At 39.6% G+C, this 21,913-nt stretch overlaps 1 protein-coding gene across 1 annotated transcript in view; it reads left to right on the plus strand.

Annotated features, from left to right (window-relative positions):
- COL19A1 (collagen type XIX alpha 1 chain) overlaps nucleotides 1-21,913 on the plus strand; it is a 294,498-nt gene that overhangs the window by 210,530 nt on the left and 62,055 nt on the right. The window contains exons 16-19 of the mRNA XM_054722351.1: nucleotides 4,277-4,330; nucleotides 11,667-11,711; nucleotides 17,506-17,568; nucleotides 21,845-21,880. Coding sequence (XP_054578326.1) covers nucleotides 4,277-4,330; nucleotides 11,667-11,711; nucleotides 17,506-17,568; nucleotides 21,845-21,880 — 198 coding nt within the window. The remainder of the gene's footprint in view (nucleotides 1-4,276; nucleotides 4,331-11,666; nucleotides 11,712-17,505; nucleotides 17,569-21,844; nucleotides 21,881-21,913) is intronic.

The raw sequence follows: 21,913 nt of genomic DNA on the forward strand, positions 1-21,913 counted from the left end.
AAAGTTGGATTCTGAACAGGTATATCTCCCTGGAATTCATTTTAAAGCTGCTCTATAACTGTGTACCCATCACATTAACCCAGATGTCCTGTGTCTCCCAACCCAGTACAAATAGAGTGAAGCAGAAATGCATAAAAGATAGACACTACATGACCATGATTTCTGTATCACTATATTGCAGGTCACCATCCTGAGCCAGATTTGGGACATTTTTCCTTTCTATAAACCTGCAAATGGTTTTCCTAGTAGAGCTCCTGCGAGCATTAGTCAAGGCTGATATGCCCTCCATAACTGACCTCTCTTCTCCACTCATCCTGGGTCATCTATGCATCTTTTTGAGGAGTCCTTATAATTGCAAACCTCAGAGAAAGTGACCTCCCAAGTGCCCTGGAGCATCTACTAAAACTGTGCGATGTCAGGAGACCTGTCACTTATCACAGGTCTTTACTTCTCTTTCCTCGGAGTTGATTGATAGTCTACAAGACTGGCAGCTCTTGCTAAAGGAGGAAACAAATGACTCTTTGGATCTTCTCCAACTGTGCTTTTGTGCCAGAATAGAAAATAGCACAATAGCCCATCTCTTGGGGGAATGTGGCTAATAGGACAGCCACCAATTCCAAGACCCCAGGGTCTATATTGTTTTTCTTACAGTAAGCAGACTTGCTCTTGGCATTTATGTGCAGAGTGTTTCTCTGTGGTCACTGTCGCCACATTGATCAAGGTTGTTTGCTTCTGACAGTTTGAGAACAACCCAGTGAGTGGCTGCTGTACTGACTGCAGTCAGCGTACAGGTAGCCAGCCTGAGGACTCTGTGCTGGTATCTTCTTTCAGTTGCTGCAGGGTTTCTTCAGCCCCCTGGGAGAGTTTGTGTGAAGTATTGCCTGCAGGGTAGGCTGTTAGCTATAAATCTCTGTTACATTCAACTTGAAATTTGTGGTACCCAAAGTATCCTGGTGACTAAAAGAACAAGGAAGAAAATGTCATCATAAATGCTCATCAGCCAATTAAGCAGTGGAGACTAAAATTTCAGATTGACCCCATTTGGAGCACTACTTTGTGGATATGACATTTTATGGCAAGAACAGAACATATGAAAACATGGCAGTGACTTTTATAGGGTTTATTAATCCTGTGGGTATCTGAATAATATTGTTCAAACTTTTTTTTTAATATATTTTATTGATTTTTTACAGAGAGAAAGGGAGAGGGATAGAGTTAGAAACATCGATGAGAGAAACATTTATCAGCTGCCTCCTGCACACCCCCTATTGGGGATGTGCCCGCCACCAAGGTACATGCCCTTGCCAGGAATCGAACCTGGGACCCTTGAGTCCACAGGCTGACGCTCTATCCACTGAGCCAAACTGGTTAGGGCCAAACTTTTCTATTGGCCAGTGGCTCTGTTCCGTGAGCTATGCTCTTGCTATTGTTTTTAGAGCTCTCCTACCCTATCCCCAATGATACCCTCAACAGCAAGGTCAGGATTCCAGATGAGGAATATATTCTGTATTTCACCTATGTACTATAGGCAGATAGCCAGTCTGTAAAAGATCAGACCCATTCTCACCCAATTTTAAAAGTTATCACCATCCTGTTATTTTTACTATTTTCATCCATTTACCTGTTCTGTACCAGGAAACCCCTCTCACACTGTTGGCTGTTCTGCTTCTTTCTCCTTACTCCCTTCCAGGGCCCCCTTTGAAGGTGCCCACTTATATCCTTTGACCACCTGCTCTCCTAACCTCTGCAAACAAAGATAGGATGCGTTTTAGTAGAGTTGTGGATTAAGAGGAATTTTTTTGTAATATTCAGGCACAATCTTCCTATCATGTCTTGAGTGATTATATGCAGATAAGATGGGAGATGCAAGGAACAGCTATCTGCTAGGACTACATCTAAAGTCCAAGTTCTTATTTCTCCCCCCCCCACCCCCACCCCCTGCATCAAGCACAGTCTGGCTCAGGAGAAGTGCTGAGTACCAGTTTTGTTGATTTTTTCTTTAAATTTCAATATGGGAAGTAGAACAGGGGAGAGTGATCACCTAGTATTCTCAACAGCACGGTCAGCATGATAAAGAAATTACTGCAAAAATTATTTTAGGCTGAGAGTCTGCTTTTAAGTTAAGATGGTAGAGTTTGGGCCCAGGCTGCCTATGTTAAATATTAGCCCTGCCACTTATCAGTGGTGTGACCTTGGGCCAGTTAACAGTTTCAAGCCTCGTTTTCTGTACTGTTGAATTGGAAATAATGATGGTATGTACCTCATGGTGTCATTGTGGGGATTAAATGAATTAATCCACATAAAGCCCCTGGTATAACACCTGGCATACAATAAGCACTACATATTTGCTATTATTATTTGATTGCTTCTTTTGCTTTGTTTCAGATACTCTGTTATTAATTGTTCTGCCATATTTGGGATCCCTAATTATAAGACTCTCATTTTATCTAGATTGAATGTGTATAAAGCAAAATTTACCTACCACATCACTATTCTTTTTTCTAACTGACATTATTAACACACATTCACCATCTACCAAGCACCTACTACCTGAGCTACCTGTTAATGATACTACATGTGGTATCTAAAACTTCTTACCTCATTATATAATTGCAGGTGGATCAATGTATATGGAATCTCATGTCTCATGAGTTTCAAGAACGATTTTTTAACTTGCATCTTCTTGGCTGGAAACTTTGTGCAGCAATCTCCAACTCAGTGATTGCTTTCCTCATTGCTTCATCTAACTGACCTAGGTACTTTACACAAAGCTGGCTGGCAGGGAGAAAAAAAAAAAAAAAAAAACAAGAGCAATATATAATGCGATGAGAGTTCTTTTCTGACATTAGCTTTGTTTTTACTTCAGCAAGGTAACAGCATCATTTGTCTTTCCAATCACAGACGGCCCCATTACTCAGGAGGCCTATTATTTTCTTAAGAGTTATACCAACCTGCTTCCAACATCCATCACTACATCTCTGTGTCCTGTACATTTAGTGGCACAATGCAAACGTTTCATATTGGAAGAGATCATTAGTCACAAGTCTTTCCTAAGAAATACCAGTCACAAATGTTAATGTTAATTTTTTCAATGGTACCTAGATCAGTGAGTGCAGCTGACAATGGTTCCTTAAAATGTTTCTCCATTTTTTAAAGCTTTCAATACCTTTTTTAAAAAATAATCTTTATTCAACAGTAATGTTTGGTTTACTCAATCATAATCTTTCTTTGTCTTATCTTTTAAGGTAAAATATAAATAATTTTGCCTCTATAATATTTTCTCCTGGACATTTTAAAGATCTATGAAATACGCAATCTTTTTTTTTAATGTTTTTATTTATTTCAGAGAGAGGAAGAGAGAGGTAGAAACATCAATGATGAGAGAGAATCATTGATTGGCTGCATCCTGCACAACCCCTACTGAGGACTGAGTCTCCAACCTGAGCATGTGCCCTGACCGAAAATTGAACCATGATCTCCTGGTTCATAAGTTGATGCTCAACCACTGAGCCACACAGCTGGACTGCAATCTTTTTCTTTTAAATAGCGGCCTCTCTGTTGGCTTGAACTACTTGATTTAAAATAATGCTAAGCTTTGTATTATCTTATGGCCCTCTCCCCAAAGTTTAATCCCTGAAAAACTAAAAAAACTCTTCTCTTTCTCTCTTTTTGTAAGTTTTAGGGGGGAAATGCCTTTACATCTTTACTGTCTCCCCAAAGCTCACCATAGTGCTTAGCAAATGTTTCCATGTAAACTGAAAAGTATGAGTGTTTAAATATCTTAAATCTGAGGTCTTAGAGCAAACATCTTTTCCTGGCCTGAAAGTCATGTGCAACCCATTCAAAAGGATAAAGCAATAGAAAACATATTTTCCCATATTTTCTAAGTTAATAACAAGTGGCCACACATTTCTATAACACATCAATCAAAGCCCTGTGAAAAGTGTCAAAAATAAACTGAAGCTAAAATCTCTTCCCTTGAAGAGTTTTATGGGCACAATTCCTTTTAATAAAAATATGCTGATGCTGACCTTCTGGTGAAATGTTACATGTTCCCATTAAAGACCTCTCTGAATTCATGCAGGATTTAACCTTGACATACCTTTAGGAACCTGATGAGTTAATGCCCCTGTAATTCTCCATTAATTGGAATATTTGACTGAACATACTCTTCCTTTTCCTTAACTAAGATTTCAAGAGTTCTTAGATATATTATTTAAATTCACATTGTTTGGTAAATGTTTAGGTTTTTATTTTTCATTTGTTTCTAATACAGGGACCTCCTGGAACACAAGAAATGCAGCAGAATCTTAGTGGATATTATAACAAGGTATGGCCTTTTATTTTCACATATTATATACACAGAGATTTCATGTGACCATATTTTTAAAATTTTATTATTATTTTTTTAATCATCACGCTAGGTATGTTTTTATTGATTTTGAGAGAGAGAAAGGAAGAGGGGGGGACCGATGTGAGAGAGAAACATCTATTGGTTGCCTCCTGTATGCACCCCAAAGGGGACCGAACCCACACCTTTTGGTGTACGGGACAGCGCTCCAACAAACTGAGCCAACCAGGGCTATGTGATCATATTTCTGGAAAACAAAACACACACTTTAATTCCTAACTGCTCAGACTTGAAACATGATCACATATTCTTAACATCTTTCCATACTGAAAATATTTCCAAAAAAAAAAAAAAAAATTTTGCTCAGTATCTTTTTTTGAAAACTAGGATATTTTCTTAATAAATTTAAAAAGTTCACTTCAAATTTTTAAAATTTGCATGCAAACAATAAATGCAAAAATTACATTTTACCATTGATAATGTCATATATCTAGTTTCTCTGAGGATAGAGATTATTTGCTACCTTGAAGCTCTGGGTAACATAACGGCTGATAGATTTCTTATCATAACCAACAGGTGCTACACTACAATGTCAAGCAAATATTTATATCCCATAGGTCAAAGCAGGGGGTCCCCCATCTTTCAAGGAGGAGCCACTTTTAACTTCCCCAAGGTTTTTAAATTCCATTTAGGATGGATGGAATTCTGACATGGAAGTATCTGAGAGGCATAAAGGAAGACAGTTTTGCTTCTTCTTCTCCAAGGAAGCACAACGGAGGGAGAAGAATGGGTCTTGGCAATGAAGTAAGACTGAGAGACCTGTGTGGGACCATTGATTGACTCATCATCATTCAATAACAAATATGTGGGTGTAATCACTTGCTGTGAGGCATTCTGTCCACTGATGAGGGTCCCTTTCATACATAGTAGCTTATCATTGATACGGTGCTGGTGATTGTGCCTCTAGACAAACAAATTCAGAGACACTCCTCTAGTTTATGCTTTCCTTTCCTATAAATTCCTGACTACTGCTATTCCTTTTTGTTTAGAAACCCCAAAGAGACATTATATGCTAGCAGAGGCCTTAAAGATAGCAGGTGCTCAGAAAAGTGTTTTTTAAATGATGAGCTAATTCATTTTTTTAAATCCCAATTCTTTGTTCATCGGATTAAATTCAACATAAAGGCCTACATCATTTGGGGTTGATAAATTTCAAAAGTGTGGAAAGTTTGTTACACTTCCTAAGTAAGCTTATCTTACATTTTCTCCTTTACTTAGATTTTCCAGGGAGAATTATATTAGGAATAAAGTTTTGGTATAATTGAACATTTTCTGAATAGATCTATACTAGCTTTTTCAAAACATTAGGGCTTGGCACAAGTGAAAATAAGTAAGTGAATCATGTCTAAAATTAATAAAAATACAATGCTTTTTTGTAATGACATCTATTACAAAATAGGATTTATCATAAATGCTTCAAAATAATGAGAATTAGTTGGCTCTGATGTCACAGTGTCAGCTATAAAAACTTAGAGAACACACTATATTACTTTCATGCTTAGTATAAAATTTACTAAGTTGCGACTCAGCTACTTAAATATTTGCTATTTCTTGCAAAACTTTTAAAGCTCATATCTTTACAGGTCTCCTAATACTGCTTGTATATATACTTTATCTTGCCAATGAGTAGGTTTTCCCTTAAATGAAGATATATGGAGCATTTATATTTTAGTCTAAAGAATGTAAATTTTTGAGTATTAAGGCTATATTTCAAAAAATGGGGCTAACCAGAGCAGGTGAATGGAGAGTCTTGCTGATAGCAAACCAATACTTTTTTTAAAAAAAAAAACTTTTATTGCCCTGGCCAATGTAGCTCAGTTAGTTGAGAGTCATCCTGTGCACCAAAAGATCACCCATTCAATTCCGGTCAGAGCACATGCCCAGGTTTCGGGTTAGGTCTCTGGTGGGGTGCCATACTGGTGGCAACAGATCGATGTTTCTACTATTGACGTTTCTCTCTCTCTCTCTCTCTCTCTCTCTCCCTCCCTCTCCCTCTCCCTCTCCCTCTCCCTCTCCCTCTCCCTCTCCCTCTCCTTCTCCCTCTCTATAAAAGAAAAAAAAACATAAAACAAAACTTATTGATTGATTTTTGGGAATAGAGGAAGGGAGAAAGAAAAACATTGATTTGTTGGTCCACTTTTTATGCATTCATTGGTTGATTCTTGTGTGTGCACTGACCAGGAATAGAACTCACAACCTTGGTGTATCAGGGTGAGGCTCTAACCAACTGAACTATCCAGCCAGGGCCAATAGCAAGCCAGTACTTTGAACTTAGCTAATTGATTCACCTAAGAGAACTCCAGCTATTATTGCCATTACAGGATAGGGGCTCCCAGGTAAGTACTCCACATGTGCTCAAAACATGGCTGTAGAGCTGGAGCCTCAGTGGATAAAAAAAGAGAGACCATAGCTTTTCTTCCCCAAATGATGCATTATAGGCACTTAGCATCAGGAGGCTTTAGACCCATCTGGGGATTAATGCAAGGCCACTTCCCAAACACTACAGTTGGTTTCCTTCTGCAAAGAGTTAGAGCTGTTACATTGATAGAGGCAATGCCCAGCATCCCAGGACCTTACACTGACCAATGTTTCTGAAAGGTAGCCACCCCTTCCTCACCCCCAGCTTCACAGAAGACAGGGCCAGATGTGCCATAATGGGTGAGCAGTATGTTTTCATTCGGCAGTGTTCCCCCCACCCCCACCGCCCCATCCCATGCCTCTATCTATTTTTGGATACTGAGGTTCTTTCATTTTGCAACTCAATGCAAGCCGGATAGTCTGGCTGTAACAAATGAACACAGAGGGAGGGGGATTGGGAGGGTTCAGAATGAAACTTTCATGGAGATTAAATAATGGACCATGGATTGAGATATAAAAATGACATTTCAAGGTTAAAATAATCTTCCCTCTTGAATTGGCATTGATTTATGTATTTCTGCACTGGAGTCCTGAACCTCAGCTCCTCAGCTCGAAGAGGCTACAGGAGTCGGGGCAGCCTGTTGAAGCAGCGACCCCAGGAAGATGACCAGCAGCTGCCCACACACGCCTTTGGGTCCTGTTCAAGTGCTGATTTTTTCCCCCCTATATTTTTTTCTTAAGTCATCAGAGGGAGAAGGTCAGGCCTAAAAGACCCTCTCCCGGCAACACAAATCCAAAAGCTAATAGGGAAGAAAAAAGGAAGTAAGGAATAGAGAGAGACTAAGGTCGGGGAGATTATCCAAATGTGTTTATCTGTATTTTTTCATGTCCACTTGAGGATGCAAAGAACAAAAGGTAGAAGATTTCCCTCTCCATCACAAAAAATGATTTGCAAAACAGCTGCTCCCAATCTGCAAGACTGTTTGCAAAGAAGCAGCAACGCTGAACATATTCTTCCCCATAAGGAAAATCTGCTCACTTACCAGCAAACTGCTCTTCATTGTCTCCAGCTCTGGGGATTTTCAGAAGGCTTTGATAGGCTCTGTCAACTGCTAAAGCCATCAGATCCAGAGCCCCTTTACAACATTGTAGATGGGGGATAAAGTGTTATCTGTGGAGGCCACAGACTGGCATATTTTACATTTCATACTGTTTTTATAGATCCACAGTGAAAATGTGCGGTTGTGCTATCTTACATTACCACACTCGGTGAAATTTGCAGAGAATCAGTCTCAGTTGCTGGAGATTGACACTGTGTCCCCCAGCAGCCAATTCTGGTGTTCACTTCTCCAAATTGTTGTTCCAAAAAAAAAAAAAAAATCCACCAATTTGCTAGCCAAATAATCTACTTTTCTTTTCAAGTACCAAGTCATAACTTCACTTTAATATTCACAGACTAGTAAGGACAGAAAGCCTTTCTCCAAAATCAAATATTCAGGGTCTTCCCAAGCTGTGAGCTGAACCCAACAATGGCACAGGACGTGAAGGCTTCCTTGGAGACACCGGAAGCAACCCTGTGGGCCCAAAGATTGGGAAATAAAATATAAGTCCTAACTTCCTGTCTGTCCCTGTACTGCAAGACCCAGTAGCTTTGGAGAACATTGGGAACTGAGGCACAGATGTATCTTAGTTTTGGATCTTAGTTTTATTACAGAGAACCCCAAAGCTCTCCTGGGTTTCCCCCTCCCCTCTGTGGTCCGCCACACTTGGAGCTGGTGAAATGGCTTCCTGCAAGAAACTGAGAGGTTGGACTTGAAGCCAGCTTCAGGTCTTATTTTCAAGGCCACGTATTATATATAAACTTGCTAGGACGACTGTAACAATATTACAAGCCGAGTGGCTTAAGCATCAGAAATTCATTGTCTCGCAGTTGTAGAGGCTGAAAGTGCAAGATGGAGCGTGTCAGCATGGTCATGCTCTTTAGGAAGGTGTTGGGGAGGCATGTGTTCCAGGCCTCCCTCCTGGCTCCTGGTGATTCCTTGGCTTGTGGCAGCATAACTCCCACCTTCCCATGGCGTTCTCCCTGTGTGCATGTCTCTGGTTCAAAGTGTTGAACTAGGGGTCTACCTTACTCTAGTATGATTTCATTAATTACATATGCAAAGAACTGATTTCTAAATAAGGTCACATTGTGAAGTACTGGGAGTTAAGGCTTCAACATACGAATTGTGGGGAGAAACACAATTCAATCTGTAATAGATCACCTGTTGTTGTTTTGTAATGTTATGTTCCCTCATGCTTAGGATTTTATAGCAAATTCCCCGAGGGCTAAACTGGGGGATTTTTAATTACCCTATATCCTGGAAGAGGGTTCATGTCCTTTATCTCTTTTATTATATTGAGCCACAGGAAACTGCTTATATTTGACTCTTTAGGGCCTATAAAATGGCCATCTCTTATGGTTGAACCTATACACGTCTAGGTATGTTCCCTTCTTTCCAGAGAATACCCTCTCCAGGGCCATTGAAATAGCTAGAAAGTCTTCCCACTTGCCTGAGTATACATTTCAAAGTTCTGTTCACCGTAATCCACAAGAGAACAAAGGACATCCCAGAATTCTTGAAATGGGCAGGCTAATTAGCACTCTTCACCCCACAACCCTCACTACTGCACCAGGAACTTTTAAATAAAAACATTCAAAATTGTACAGCTATTATAGTTATTCAAAAGGCTTATAATAATGCATTCAAATAACATGACGCCAGGGTACAAAAATGACCTAGTAAAATTAGAATAGTATCTGCGGCAGAATTGCAGGTTCCAGAAACACAATAATAATATGTCTTATTATTTCACAGTAATAATGTCTTATTATTTCACAATAACAATAATATGTTTTATTATTTCTGTAGAGCCAAGTAATTGTCTGGTGCAGTTATCTTGAGAAAGTAGAGAAGAGAATCTTAAATGTCAATGAATAGATGCTCCTGAAGTTCAATTTTGAATCTGCATTGAGTATTGTTAGCCCAAGAATGGAAAACACTTATAGAGGCCCTGCGGATCCTTGATTAGATAAATTTCCTGGCTTAGCTATTGAGCGAAGCAAACATATGGTGCTCTGCTAGGAAGTAAATGACCCTATTGTTCTTCTGGGTGGAAAATCCACCAGGAAAATCAAAATTTTAGAATAATGGAGTATATGGATAAAATAATTTGACTTAGTACTGAAGAGGCATTTCTTCATTCCAACCACAGCATCTTTAACACCTCTAGGTTGTTGGGGAGGAGGATCTAGATGGTGGAATGGGAAGGATCTTGGTCCATTTAAGAAGTGGAGAGAAGGCATTACAGCTGGAATTTCTGAGGGAGAAGAGTGGCCGAGATGATGCTGGAGAGGGAAATGAGTTCATGCCGGGTTTTGATGGCTTTGTTAAAGTTTAGAAGGAATGAAGTTAGGATGTCTTTTAAAGATCTCACTCTGACCTTATTTAAAGTGTGTGTATGGCGGCGGGGAGGGCAGGGGAGCAAGAGTGGAGTATAGAGGGCCATCAAGAGAGCTACTGAGTGATCCGGCAAGGCACGATGGTGGCCTTCCCAGAGTGAAGGCAGGTAGCGTGAGAAGAGGTTTTGGAAACAAAAGCCATCAGACTGATTGTCCTGGAGGAATAAGTAGGGTGGTGTTAAGAAGGACATGCAGATTGAAGAAGGAAGCATTCCACGGAAGGGAGAGGGTGAATTCAGATTTTCTTTCTTTCCTTGACTTTTTTTTTTTTTCAATTGTAAAATGAAATCACCACTCATTTTAACAAGTCACACTGAAGACTTACACTAGGAAGAAGTTAGTCATTCTCACACTTCTGGACTAACGAATGTTAACAGGATGATATAATTCTTACATCTTTCTCTCTTATATATGTATGTGTGTGTTTGTTGTATTTTTGTTGTTGTTGTTGTTAATCCTCACCCAAGGATAATTTTCCCATTGATTTTTAGGGAGAGTGGAAGAGAAGAGGAAGGGGGAGAAACATTGATGTGAGAGAGACATATATCAGTTGCCTCCTGCACCAGGGCTGGGGTTCGAACTGGCAACCCAGGTCCCTGCCCTTGCCCAGGAATTGAACCCGTGACCCTTCAATGCATGAGCCAGTGCTCTAACCACTTAGCAATGCCATCCAGGGCTTATATTTTTAAATTCAGTTTTGAACTTGCTGAGTATGAATTTCTTCTAGATTTTGCAAGCGAATACATCAAATAGAAAATTATATATATGAGTCAAAACTCAGAAAGGAGACCTCGTTTGCTGGGTTATAATTTTCTCTGTGTTTGTATGGTAGATGACACCTAAGCCATGGGGGTAGATAAGAAGGCCTGGGAGAAAATGTTGTATTACAGGAGGGGAGAGTCTGCACAGAGCCCTGAGGAGGTGCAGCCTTTGCCAATTAGGTGGGGAAAGAGGAGGGGGGATCAGAGAGATGGAAAGAAAAAGAGGGTGAGGAATTCTACAAGTCAAGAGAGTGGCAAGTACCGCCAAGAGGTCAATTAACCCAATGCCCATCATACTGAGCAACAAAAATATCATTAACAACATTAGAGAGTCATATCCATGGAATGGTGAGGTTTCCAGGCATTCCTTTGGAGTAGTGACAGTTTTCCTCTGCAAGTGTGATATTTCTCCAGAATCATCTCCAAGGGGGACATCACAGAGGAGATAGATAGTGTACCCAAAGTTGGAATTTTGCAGGAATAGTTAATGGAAGGTGAGAGAGGCAAAAGTGATTAAAATGGTACCCATGGGAACTGTTACAGTACTATTACCTATTTGTATTTTTAAAGTAGAGATTGAATGTATCAAAAGATAAATGTTGTGTGTGTGTTTTTTTGTTTTATGTTTACCTAGGGCAGCTTTGGTGAACATGGAGCTGGTGGCCCAAAAGGAGAGAAGGTAATCAGATTTTCAACATGAATAAACACGTCTGGGGTTCCAGACAGAGTCACACATTCACATGTCAGGGGAGGTGCTGCTGCCACGGGGGTACTGTCCAGGGGCGGTCAGGTGTGTCAGGCGCGGCCTCTGCCCGCCTGCTGCCTGGGGAAGCAGGATTGAAATCAGCTCCTCTGTGAAGACGGCTGAGCGGCAGTTGCTACAAGGAAGGGAACACATGAAGGGGAAATACCTGTAACAAGGTAAATGAGTTAGGGCACAAGCCTCCGTTTATAATTGGGTGCTTCATGTGTCCATGCAGGTGACAAAACCAATCTGTAGACCCCTTTAACAAAATGCCTCAGGCTCAGGCCCACTCTTTTTGTGTCTTCTTAAGTATCCAAATATAGCCTGTTGCGGGAGCATCTTTTTGGTGGTTTTATAATGTACAGTCATGGTTTAACCAAATAATTCTTTCAGAACAGTTTTAAAATTAAACGGCTGATGGTGTCCGACGCATTCTCATCATCATCACAGGTTTAATTGTGTTAGCTGTGAAGATGACAGATCCGCTTGCCCGCTCAGAAAGGTGCTTCACTCCCATTTGATTCAGAAATTGTGATGACCTTGGATTCGTGTGAATGTGCCATTGTCGGGGGCGGGGGGGGGGGGGGGCACAGTACACATTAAATCTACAGACAGAGATGAGTGGGTTTGAAAATACTCTGAGGGAATGTGGCCTGTGAGTGCTACCTTCATTCATTCACCCAGTAAAAATCATCTTGATTGAGGGCAGGGTATTTCGACATGAATCCAAGGAAATATGACTTCTGTGCCTTATAAATCAGTGCAGCCAATTTAGTCACAAGATCATACATCCATCACTAAAAAATACTGCTAAAAGATAGTTTCCACAGGAAGTCGGAGCTTCTTAGAGACTGGCCATTGAAAATGAAATTTTCTTTAAAAAAAAAATAAATAAAACCTTGACATTCTTCAAGAGACAGCCAAAATATTTATTATACAGCAATAACAAGTCATTTGGGCGTCTTGGATTGTACTGCTAGTACATTAGCACTATTTCCTGTAACCAAATAGCTTACAGAATTCCTATGCCACCATAAAGAACACATTACATTCAAAGCAATTACTACTGGACACCTGCAAGCTAAGGGGGAGTGGGGAGGAGCAAAATAAAGCCACAGAGCTTGTCACATAGGACAGCTGAGCAAAGAAGGGAGTTGTGGCACTTTTAAAGTATTTAAATGATGATTCATTTCTTGAAACAAAACAGCTGGCTTCTGTTTTGCTATGTTCATTAGGAAACATATGTTACTTAGAAATTCTTAAGACCTCAATGATGAGAAATTTGATTCTGTGAAACAGGTGTATTTCAAGCTCTAAGGACCTTTTCTATTGCTCAAATTTTTTTAATTGCTTCAGAGTCTTCAATGGAATTACAAAAGCATGTCTGTCCCCTCCTCCCACTCAAAGAAATAACCTCTCGAAGAGTCTGCAGGGAACCTGATGCAAAACCTGATGTAAATGTACATATAAAATGATTTGTAAGAATTTTTTTTAAATATATTTTATTGATTTTTTACAGAGAGGAAGAGAGAGGGATAGAGAGTTAGAAACATTGATGAGAGAGAAACATCAATCAGCTGCCTCTTGCACACCCCCTACTGGGGATGTGCCCGCAACCAAGGTACATGCCCTTGACCGGAATCGAACCCGGGACCCTTGAGTCCGCAGGCCGATGCTCTATCCACTGAGCCAAACCGGTTTCGGCGATTTGTAAGAACTTTAATTAACAGGAGAAAGACTGCCAATAAATAATCCATAAAATAAACTAAAAAATGTTAAGCATAGCATTTGCTGGAAGAGTGAAATCACCTCTCCCTTACACACATCGCTGTTCTAAATCAATACATTGGTTTTTAAAATTATAATTCAGTTCAAGGGTCACTGTAGTAAGAATTTAAAGCTCTTGCAATCTGCTCGCACAGATTTGCTTCCACCTGTGGTGGACCCCAGTGGTTCCAAACCCTGGCTGCACCCTGGAATCACCTGGAAGGTTTTTAGAAAATACCATTGTTCAGTGTCCATCATGAGAGACTCTGATTTGGGGCATACCTCTGGTTGATCTGGGGTGGGTTACATATCACTGTCATTTAAAAATACTGCACGTGATTCTAACTGGCAGCCAGGGTTGAAAACCAGTGAGTGGTGGAAAGAGCATGGTCTTTGGGGCAAAAGTTGATTGTGCCATTAACAGCTGTGTCTCCTTGGGAAATTCACTTTATTTATCTGAGTATCAGTTTCCTCGTGTCAAAAATGGGCATAATGGTATCTAAACAAAGTTGATGTCAAGATTAAAAATAAATGCGATGATATGAACTTACCTGAAAGCCTAACACCTGACCCATGTTAAACCCCCACTAATAACTTGTTTCTTTCTGTTCATCCACCCCAGACTTTCTCTCTTCTAATGAGGTCTCATATATTTCTTTTTGGTGTTACTAGGCGTTACCATCCTTAACACATGGTCTTGCTCATTGTTTCATCTTCCATTGTCATTTTGACAGAGAAGGGGCAGAATTTATGTTGTAGAATAAAAGATTTAACCAGAAGTACAATTTCAGCACCTAAATGACTTACCACTTCTCAATATGCTGATGGGCAAAACAGAATCACAAAACCAGCCAAATTTGGAACCCTGCCCCACAGACACAGCAACAGTAGAATCTACACATGGGTCACTCCTGGTTTAGCAGCCACATCCTGTACCAAGTGTCAAGAGCACTAAGAGGCAGGAGGGAATATGAAGGCAAACTGGTAGCCATCGATGGCAAATGGCACTCATGTTACATATCTACCAGTATTGAAATGATAATCTCTGCTCTGGAACTTGACTGCAGCTAACTAAATGTGATGAAGGAATAATGTGTTTGTAAGGTGATTAAGAAGAACTGCTTTTTTATAGAGACAGTGGGATAAGGTGGTGAATATTTAAAGACTTCTGAGAAATTGGCAGGGGTCTTTTGGGGCCCACTGTCAGAGAGAAAAGATAAAGCCACAAAAGCACCAAGTTTAAAAATAGCACCAAAAGTGTCCAGGGGCAGCCTTTTCTGAAGCAAAGTAAATTCATCACTTGCCTTTCAACTCATATCCACAGTGACAAATCACTGAGCATCCATTTTAAATGTGAAAAACAACTCCACATGTGTCTAAGATTCGGGTATGAAATGCTTTTGTTTCCAGGATTTTATATGAGGGAATTGGTTCCTGCCATCTTTTTCTAAACCCAACCACATCAATGTACCACACAGAGAGATGGATCAAAGTCTCTGTTGGGTCCTTCATCTACATTCCAAAGGAGACCTATTTACATCAGTTCAATGAATATGAGCTATGAATATAATTACGCTTTCTCCATGTTCATCCCCCCTTCCCTTTTGGTATTGAGCAGATGTGATTTTTATAGTCATTTCTAGACCCCTTCCCTGAATTCTACTTTAATTTTTTGCAGATCAGTCTAACTACTAGGAATATTTTCCTTCACTAGTGTGCACTGGGGATTTTAGCACCTACCAGATAGTTATAGGATGGTCACACTGTACACCCTAGTGCTCATACTAGGACAACTATTTATTTCCTCTTTTCAACCAACACCAATTGGTCCCTGAAATGTATCTACCAATTTCTCCCTCTTTTTACTTTGGGTAGAATGTATTTTCTCTAAGGGGAAAATGCCTTCCCTTCACCTTTATTAAGTATAAGATTGGTGGCATATTAGATATTTAGATACTAGAAGGAAAAATAATTATATTAATAAAATCAAGATTAAATTTATGAAATATATTCCACAAATCTAGGAAACTCCTTAATAAAAATATGATCCTGTCTACCAATTACGTATGACAAGCTCCATCTTCCTCTAATCTAAAATCACAAGACACTGATTTGGATAGAAATCTAGAATTAAGCCAACATCTATTACAGGACTGTAATCAGTTTGTACTTGAAGTATTTCGGGTAGACTATTGTTTGAGGCTTCAAAATAAACAAACAAATATGTCCATACAAGGGGACACATATAGAGATGTTCTTTGAAGCCTTGTTTATAATGGAGAAAAGCTAGGGACAACCCAGGTGCCCATAAATGGGATATGGCTAAGCTCTGGTACATTAGCATTATATAATGCTGCTAGAGGCCCAGTACACGAATTCGTGCACCAGTGGGGTCCCTTGGCCTGGCCTGCGGGATCGGGCTTAAACCAGCTCTCCGACATCCCCCGAGAGATCTGGGATTGTGAGGGTCCCCAGGCCAAGGGACCCCACCAGTGCATGATCGGGGCGAGAGGGACCATGGGAGGGCTCCAGGGCATGTCTGGCCAGTCTTTCTCAGTCCTGATTGCTGGACCCCAGCAGCAAGCTAACCTACCAGTTGGAGCGTCTGCCCCCTGGTGGTCAGTGCATGTCATAGCGAGCAGTTGAGCCACCTTAGCATATCATTAGCATATTACACTTTGATTGGTTGAACAGCTGACCAGAGGACCAGACACTTAGCATATTAGGCTTTTTTATATAGGGTAATTATATAACATTATATAATTCAACACTTATAAAGAATGAACTAGCTCTATATGTATCAATAGAAATGGATATTAAAAACAATGTTCAGTGAAAAAAACAAGTCACAGGATGTTATATACAAGATAAAGCTATTTATGGAATTTGTTTTAAATATTCAGAATAATATATTGTTTATGATTTCACATATGTAGTAAAAGTACAAACATATGGACTAAAAATATGAGTGTTAAATTCAAGAGTGTGGCTCTCCCTGGGACAGGAACAGAGAGGGAAATATAGGAGATATCTTCTTTCTTTTTTTTTTAATTTTGGGGGCCTGGGACATGGAAGTTTGACATAATTCAACTTTATGTTTTCTGTATTTGTTTTTTTTTTAAATAAAAAAATAGACAAGACAGGTGAGAAAAGTATAAGCCCAGAAACATCATTTTGCAAAAATGCTCTTGAGGTTAAGGAAAAAAACAACATTATATAACTTCTAGCGACTATGTTTATGGGATATACAAGTATGCCATAGTCAAGGATTTTGGTAAACACTAAAAAGTAGCACAATGCTGAAGATTCCTCTGAAATCTGATTAGTGAGATATTTCCTTTCCACAAGTATTATTTCTAAAATTGTATTTTTTCAATTATATGTTGCATACAAATTCCTCTTCAAGATCTAAGACATCCTTAGACATTCCTAAGCTGTTGCTGTCACCACATTGACAAGAATGTCTTCTTTGTCCACAGCCAATCATTTAAGCTGCAACGTAAATGCTGGAAACAGCTGAGAGACTCATTGTCTTCCTGTCTCTCCACTCCTCCATCTTCCCCAGCTAAAAAAAGAAAGAAGTGTCTGAAATAAAATGAGTCTGGATTATTGTGTCAGTTAAACAATCTGATGTCTTTAAGATCACACAAAAATTTTTAGTACAGCAGAGCAAAATTATTTTTTCTCCTCTAGATGTTCTTTTCTTGAAAAATAATTTTTGTTTCAGATTAATTTTAAATGTAGTGAATATTATGGATGTCTAAAAGACCTAAAGGCATTGTGAAGTGCTGACAAATACATTACTATGCAAGTAGCCTAACTCCATTCAGAACTTGTCATTGTCTCTTGGAGGATAATAGGTTAGAAGCAGCTCGAGCAATTAGTCTGACTCTGATCGTCACAACAGTACTCATCTCATCTGACCTCATGCAAAATCTCTCTTCTGCTCTTTTTTTGAAAGGGAGAAACTGGACAACCAGGATTTCCAGGGTCTGTTGGCCCTAAAGGTCAAAAAGGAGAATCTGTAAGTATTTTAGCTTTTAGGGCCAAGAAAGAATATCTAAAATGTAGAATTAAAAATGTTTTTCCTAATTAGCCTCACTTCTATATACCTTGGTTGCCCCTGCCATGGCCAAGAACAATAGCTCCAATATTTGAGCAAGTGCTCTATGCCAGCACAGCCAAGGGTTCGGTGAGCCTGAGGAGGGGTGGTGAAGGATTAAAGCCAGACAGACAAGAGAATACAGCTGGGGCTCGGCGGATCTCCCATGCCTGGATGAGGACACAGAAAGATCCAGCCTGCAAGCCCAGGCTTTATTTTATAGTGAGATCAAAACAAGGGTCAACATGTTTTCAATGTTCTTGTGAGTTTCACCTTGTTTTGGCAGCACTTGCTGCACCTCGCACAGCCCATTAGCTACCTAGGAAGGAACTAGGGAGGGCTATAAGGTTAAGCTTAATTATGCTAAGACGGCTCTGCCCTCCAAGCTGGGACTTGTTTGTGGCCCTGCCACAGGTCAGTCTGAGGCATAACCCCATAGTCGCTCCCTACATTTTACTTGTAGGGATTTAATTCTTTCGAAAGAAAACCACTTGAGGTAGGCTACTATCACCCTGAGATGAGGAAACTGAGGCACAGAGAGGGTAAGTAACTTGCTCAAGGTTACACAGCTAGTAAGTCTGAGAGCCATGACTCCCATTTCAGTAGCCTGACTCTAGAACCAGGGTTTAAAAACCATTAAGCTACTAAATATTATAGCTGAAATGAATAATTAAATCAGTATATCTAAAGACTAGGGCTAATTTATCCAAAAAATTAGAAACGTGTCTATTTGCTCAAACAACTGCTCTCAGTATACTTCCTAAAGTTACTTTCCTTTCTTGGTTCTTGTAAGATCAAAGTGGCCTCTCAAGCCACTTGTCAATGTTACTGAGGCCAGTTTCTTTAAAAACTTAGTTATTTTGTTGATGGTGGGGGGACCCTATAGTACCCTTTGTATTCAAATAGGACCACATATAGAGATTACATGAATCCTAGTTACAAAAATAACTTTTTTAAAATGCTGCTAAAACAGACAGACAACCTATGGCAATCTTTATATGAATCAGCAAGAATCAGACTTAACAAATGTTTCATTTTTGTTAAAAATAAAAAAAAATAAACAAAAAGGTCATACTTGTTAAAAATCACCTTTACTTTTCCTCGCCAGGATGAACAAAGAATATTGGTTCACCAGGGATAATGAATGACGAGGCACTAAAATGTCTGCATGCCAAACAGGAACAATTATTAAAAGTATTCAATATTACTAAGCTAAACGTTCCCTGTGCTTCAGCTTTAAAAATTAGGCATCTCTGGCAATGACAGTAAACTTTCAGGCAGCTTTAGGATGAGTGCTGTTACCCAGGTACCCTGCATTCTCCTACCTTCAGAGGTCATGCTTGCCCTTAGTATCAAGCCCAAACCTCCACCCCACCCTCTGCAGGAAGTAACAATCTTTAACAGGGTTCCCCAACTGGGTGTTCCCATGAATGTCTAGGAAACTCACATGTTCCATAAATCTAGTGGTCACTGCCTCTTCCATCTGCCAACTCACTCCTGATGCTTCACACTTGACACCTCTTACCAACTCCTAACTGCTTCTCCAGGTCTCCACTGACTCCTCTCCAAGCTTGAACACTGACCCTTAATTTCCACGTGACAGATGGCAGGCCTGGCAGTAAGATTTACTGAAATTCTACTGGAAAATCAGGGACGTGTATAGCAGAAAGGAGATACTTTCTGCTTCTCAAAGGTGCACTTGAATCACCTGGGGATCCTTTTGAAATGCTGGTTCTAATTCACTAGATCTTGGGTGGGGTCTAAGAAGTTGCATTTCTCACAAGCGCCCTGGCAGGGCTGCTGCTGTTGGTCCATGGGTCATGCTTTGAGTAGCAAGCACTGGAGGATTTCACAACTCCTGAGAGATTCCCTCTGACTTTCCCTCCTACCACCAACCTTTGGGGGCAGCCCAACTATCTGGCTTACCCAGGTGAACAACCTTCTTTTCTTTTAACTCGTCTTCTTGAAAGTTCCTTATTACTCCCTTAATTATCCCACCTCCTTATACAACTTTGCTTGACATCCCCCCCCACCAACATAAAAAAGCACATTTTTACATGATTATGCAGAGAAGTTTAGCTTTCTATAGCCTCAACATGTCTATTCTAGAACAGGATCTGGACTTGACTTTGCATAGTAACCAGAAGGTTCAAACAACTCATCCAAAAAATTCAGGCAAAAAATTCTGAACTACCTATCTCAAATGGCAGTTTGCCGCCCACAACTGGACATTGAGTATTTGACTAAATGTCTACTGAAATGTATCAGAGCTAAAATATATGTAAGAGATCATCTCGTTGAATACCATGATTTTGTAGATAATGAAAGAGAAGTTCTGAAAGTTAAGTGACTTGACCCAGTCAGTAGCCATGGGAGTTAGACTAAGCATCAAGTCTCTAGACAAGCAGTTTACTGTTTTTGTGTGTTTTTTAAAACCAGTTACTTTAGTCAATGTGGCCTGATAGTGGCTCTAAATGAGCAATGACATAAGATAAGCAGAAATGAGCTGTTATATAAGCAGTGTTACCCATTGCTTATATCTAATTAACATCATCTCCTATCTTAAAAATCAAGTAGATGTTTAAGAATTAAAGCTGAAAGGTAAGAATGTAAATAAAGCCCTACTCTAATGTGAGAAATTAACCAATATTAAGAGATTTAATCATGTTGGCTAGGTATTGGGACATATTAGTAAGAGTAGGCAAGGTTATGCTAAGCAACAAATTATCCCTGAAATTTCTGTGGCTTAACCCAAGAAAGGTTATCTCTTGCTTGTGCTGCATGCCCAGCATGGTTCCGTTGGGAGGAATGGGTGTTCTACTCCATACCACACTCAGTTTTCAGGCTGATTATCACCATGTCACTAAGCCATCTGGTATACACAACCTTCTTAGTCATTACTGCAGGAAATGTGGGAATGGAGGATCATGAATAGACTTTCCCTGCAGTAGCCTACAAGTACCACATGTCACTTCTCACATTTTATTGCCAAAACTAACTGTAAGGCCCATGTATCTGCAAGGGGGCTAGCAATAATGGGAGAGAAGGTGAGCCCCATAGTCCCTACCTCATAGGACAGGAGGTGAAAATCACAGAAGTTCATTTAGTAACCACTTATTTCTCATTAGTGATTTGTTGAAGAGAATGACAAATCCTAAGAGGACCTTCAAGAGTAGTCCATGATTGTTCTCACATGTTCTCTTGCAAAAGAAATATTTTTAATTTCTTTTAATTTGTCCTTGTCATTTCACCTAATTTAAATAATAAATAAATCAAATTACAAATTAAATCAAACAAATTGAGCAACCAAAGCCTTCAAACCAAAGATTGAAGTCAGGCTGCCTGAGTTTAAACCCTGAACAACCTCTTGATGGCTATGTGACCTTGGGGAAATTGGTTAACTTCTATGTGCCTCAGTTTCCTCATCTGTAAATGAGTATACTACTAGTACCTACTCCACTGACATATGAAGATTAATATTTTAATACATATTATGTGAAGTGTTTGATACACTATAAGAATTTAACAAATGTCAGCCATTATTGTAATATCTGCATAACTTTAAATTCTCTAATTTACTAAACTTTTATTGGGTACTAACAGTGTACACCAGAGATGCTGTGTTAGTCAAGATTAACTACATCTCTACATTTGAAGAGTTTATAGGCATGATAAATAAGGAAACATAAAGTTCACATGTTGTTTTAGGGGAAATAACTTTCTGAATCTCTTTCCTCATGTTTGAAATGAGACAATATCTTCCCCATAGCACTGATGTAAGAGTAAATGAGATTATGGGCATAGAACTCCAGGAATAGAAGCTAATAAGAGAAATTGTGTGTGTGTGTGTGTGTGTGTGTGTGTGTGTGTGTGTGTGTGTTCACCTTCTATGTGAACTGTGTAAAAGGAAACTTGGGCCTTGGGCAGCATTTCAATTTCAATTTGTCATCCACTCAGGATTCTCAAAATAGTATTAGAATGATTAGCTTATTGTTCATTTGGGAATATGGAAGGTTTTTGTAACTAATTCTCATATACTCCCTTTAAGCTGTACAGGGTACTGTGTGATATTCTGGACCATTGCAGAGGTGTGCCTGAATGGAGTCTGGGTTGCCCTGCAGGATATTCAATTTCAGTTCTGGAGAGTTTATTTCTAAAAGTGTTTGTAATTGATTCTGTTTTCTACCCATTTTCCTAGGGGGAACCTTTTACAAAAGGTGAAAAGGGAGATAAAGTAAGTGGATGTTTTATCACTATCTTGGGTTTT

This window comes from Eptesicus fuscus, chromosome 10, assembly GCF_027574615.1.
Source record: "Eptesicus fuscus isolate TK198812 chromosome 10, DD_ASM_mEF_20220401, whole genome shotgun sequence".
Lineage (NCBI taxonomy): Eukaryota > Metazoa > Chordata > Mammalia > Chiroptera > Vespertilionidae > Eptesicus > Eptesicus fuscus.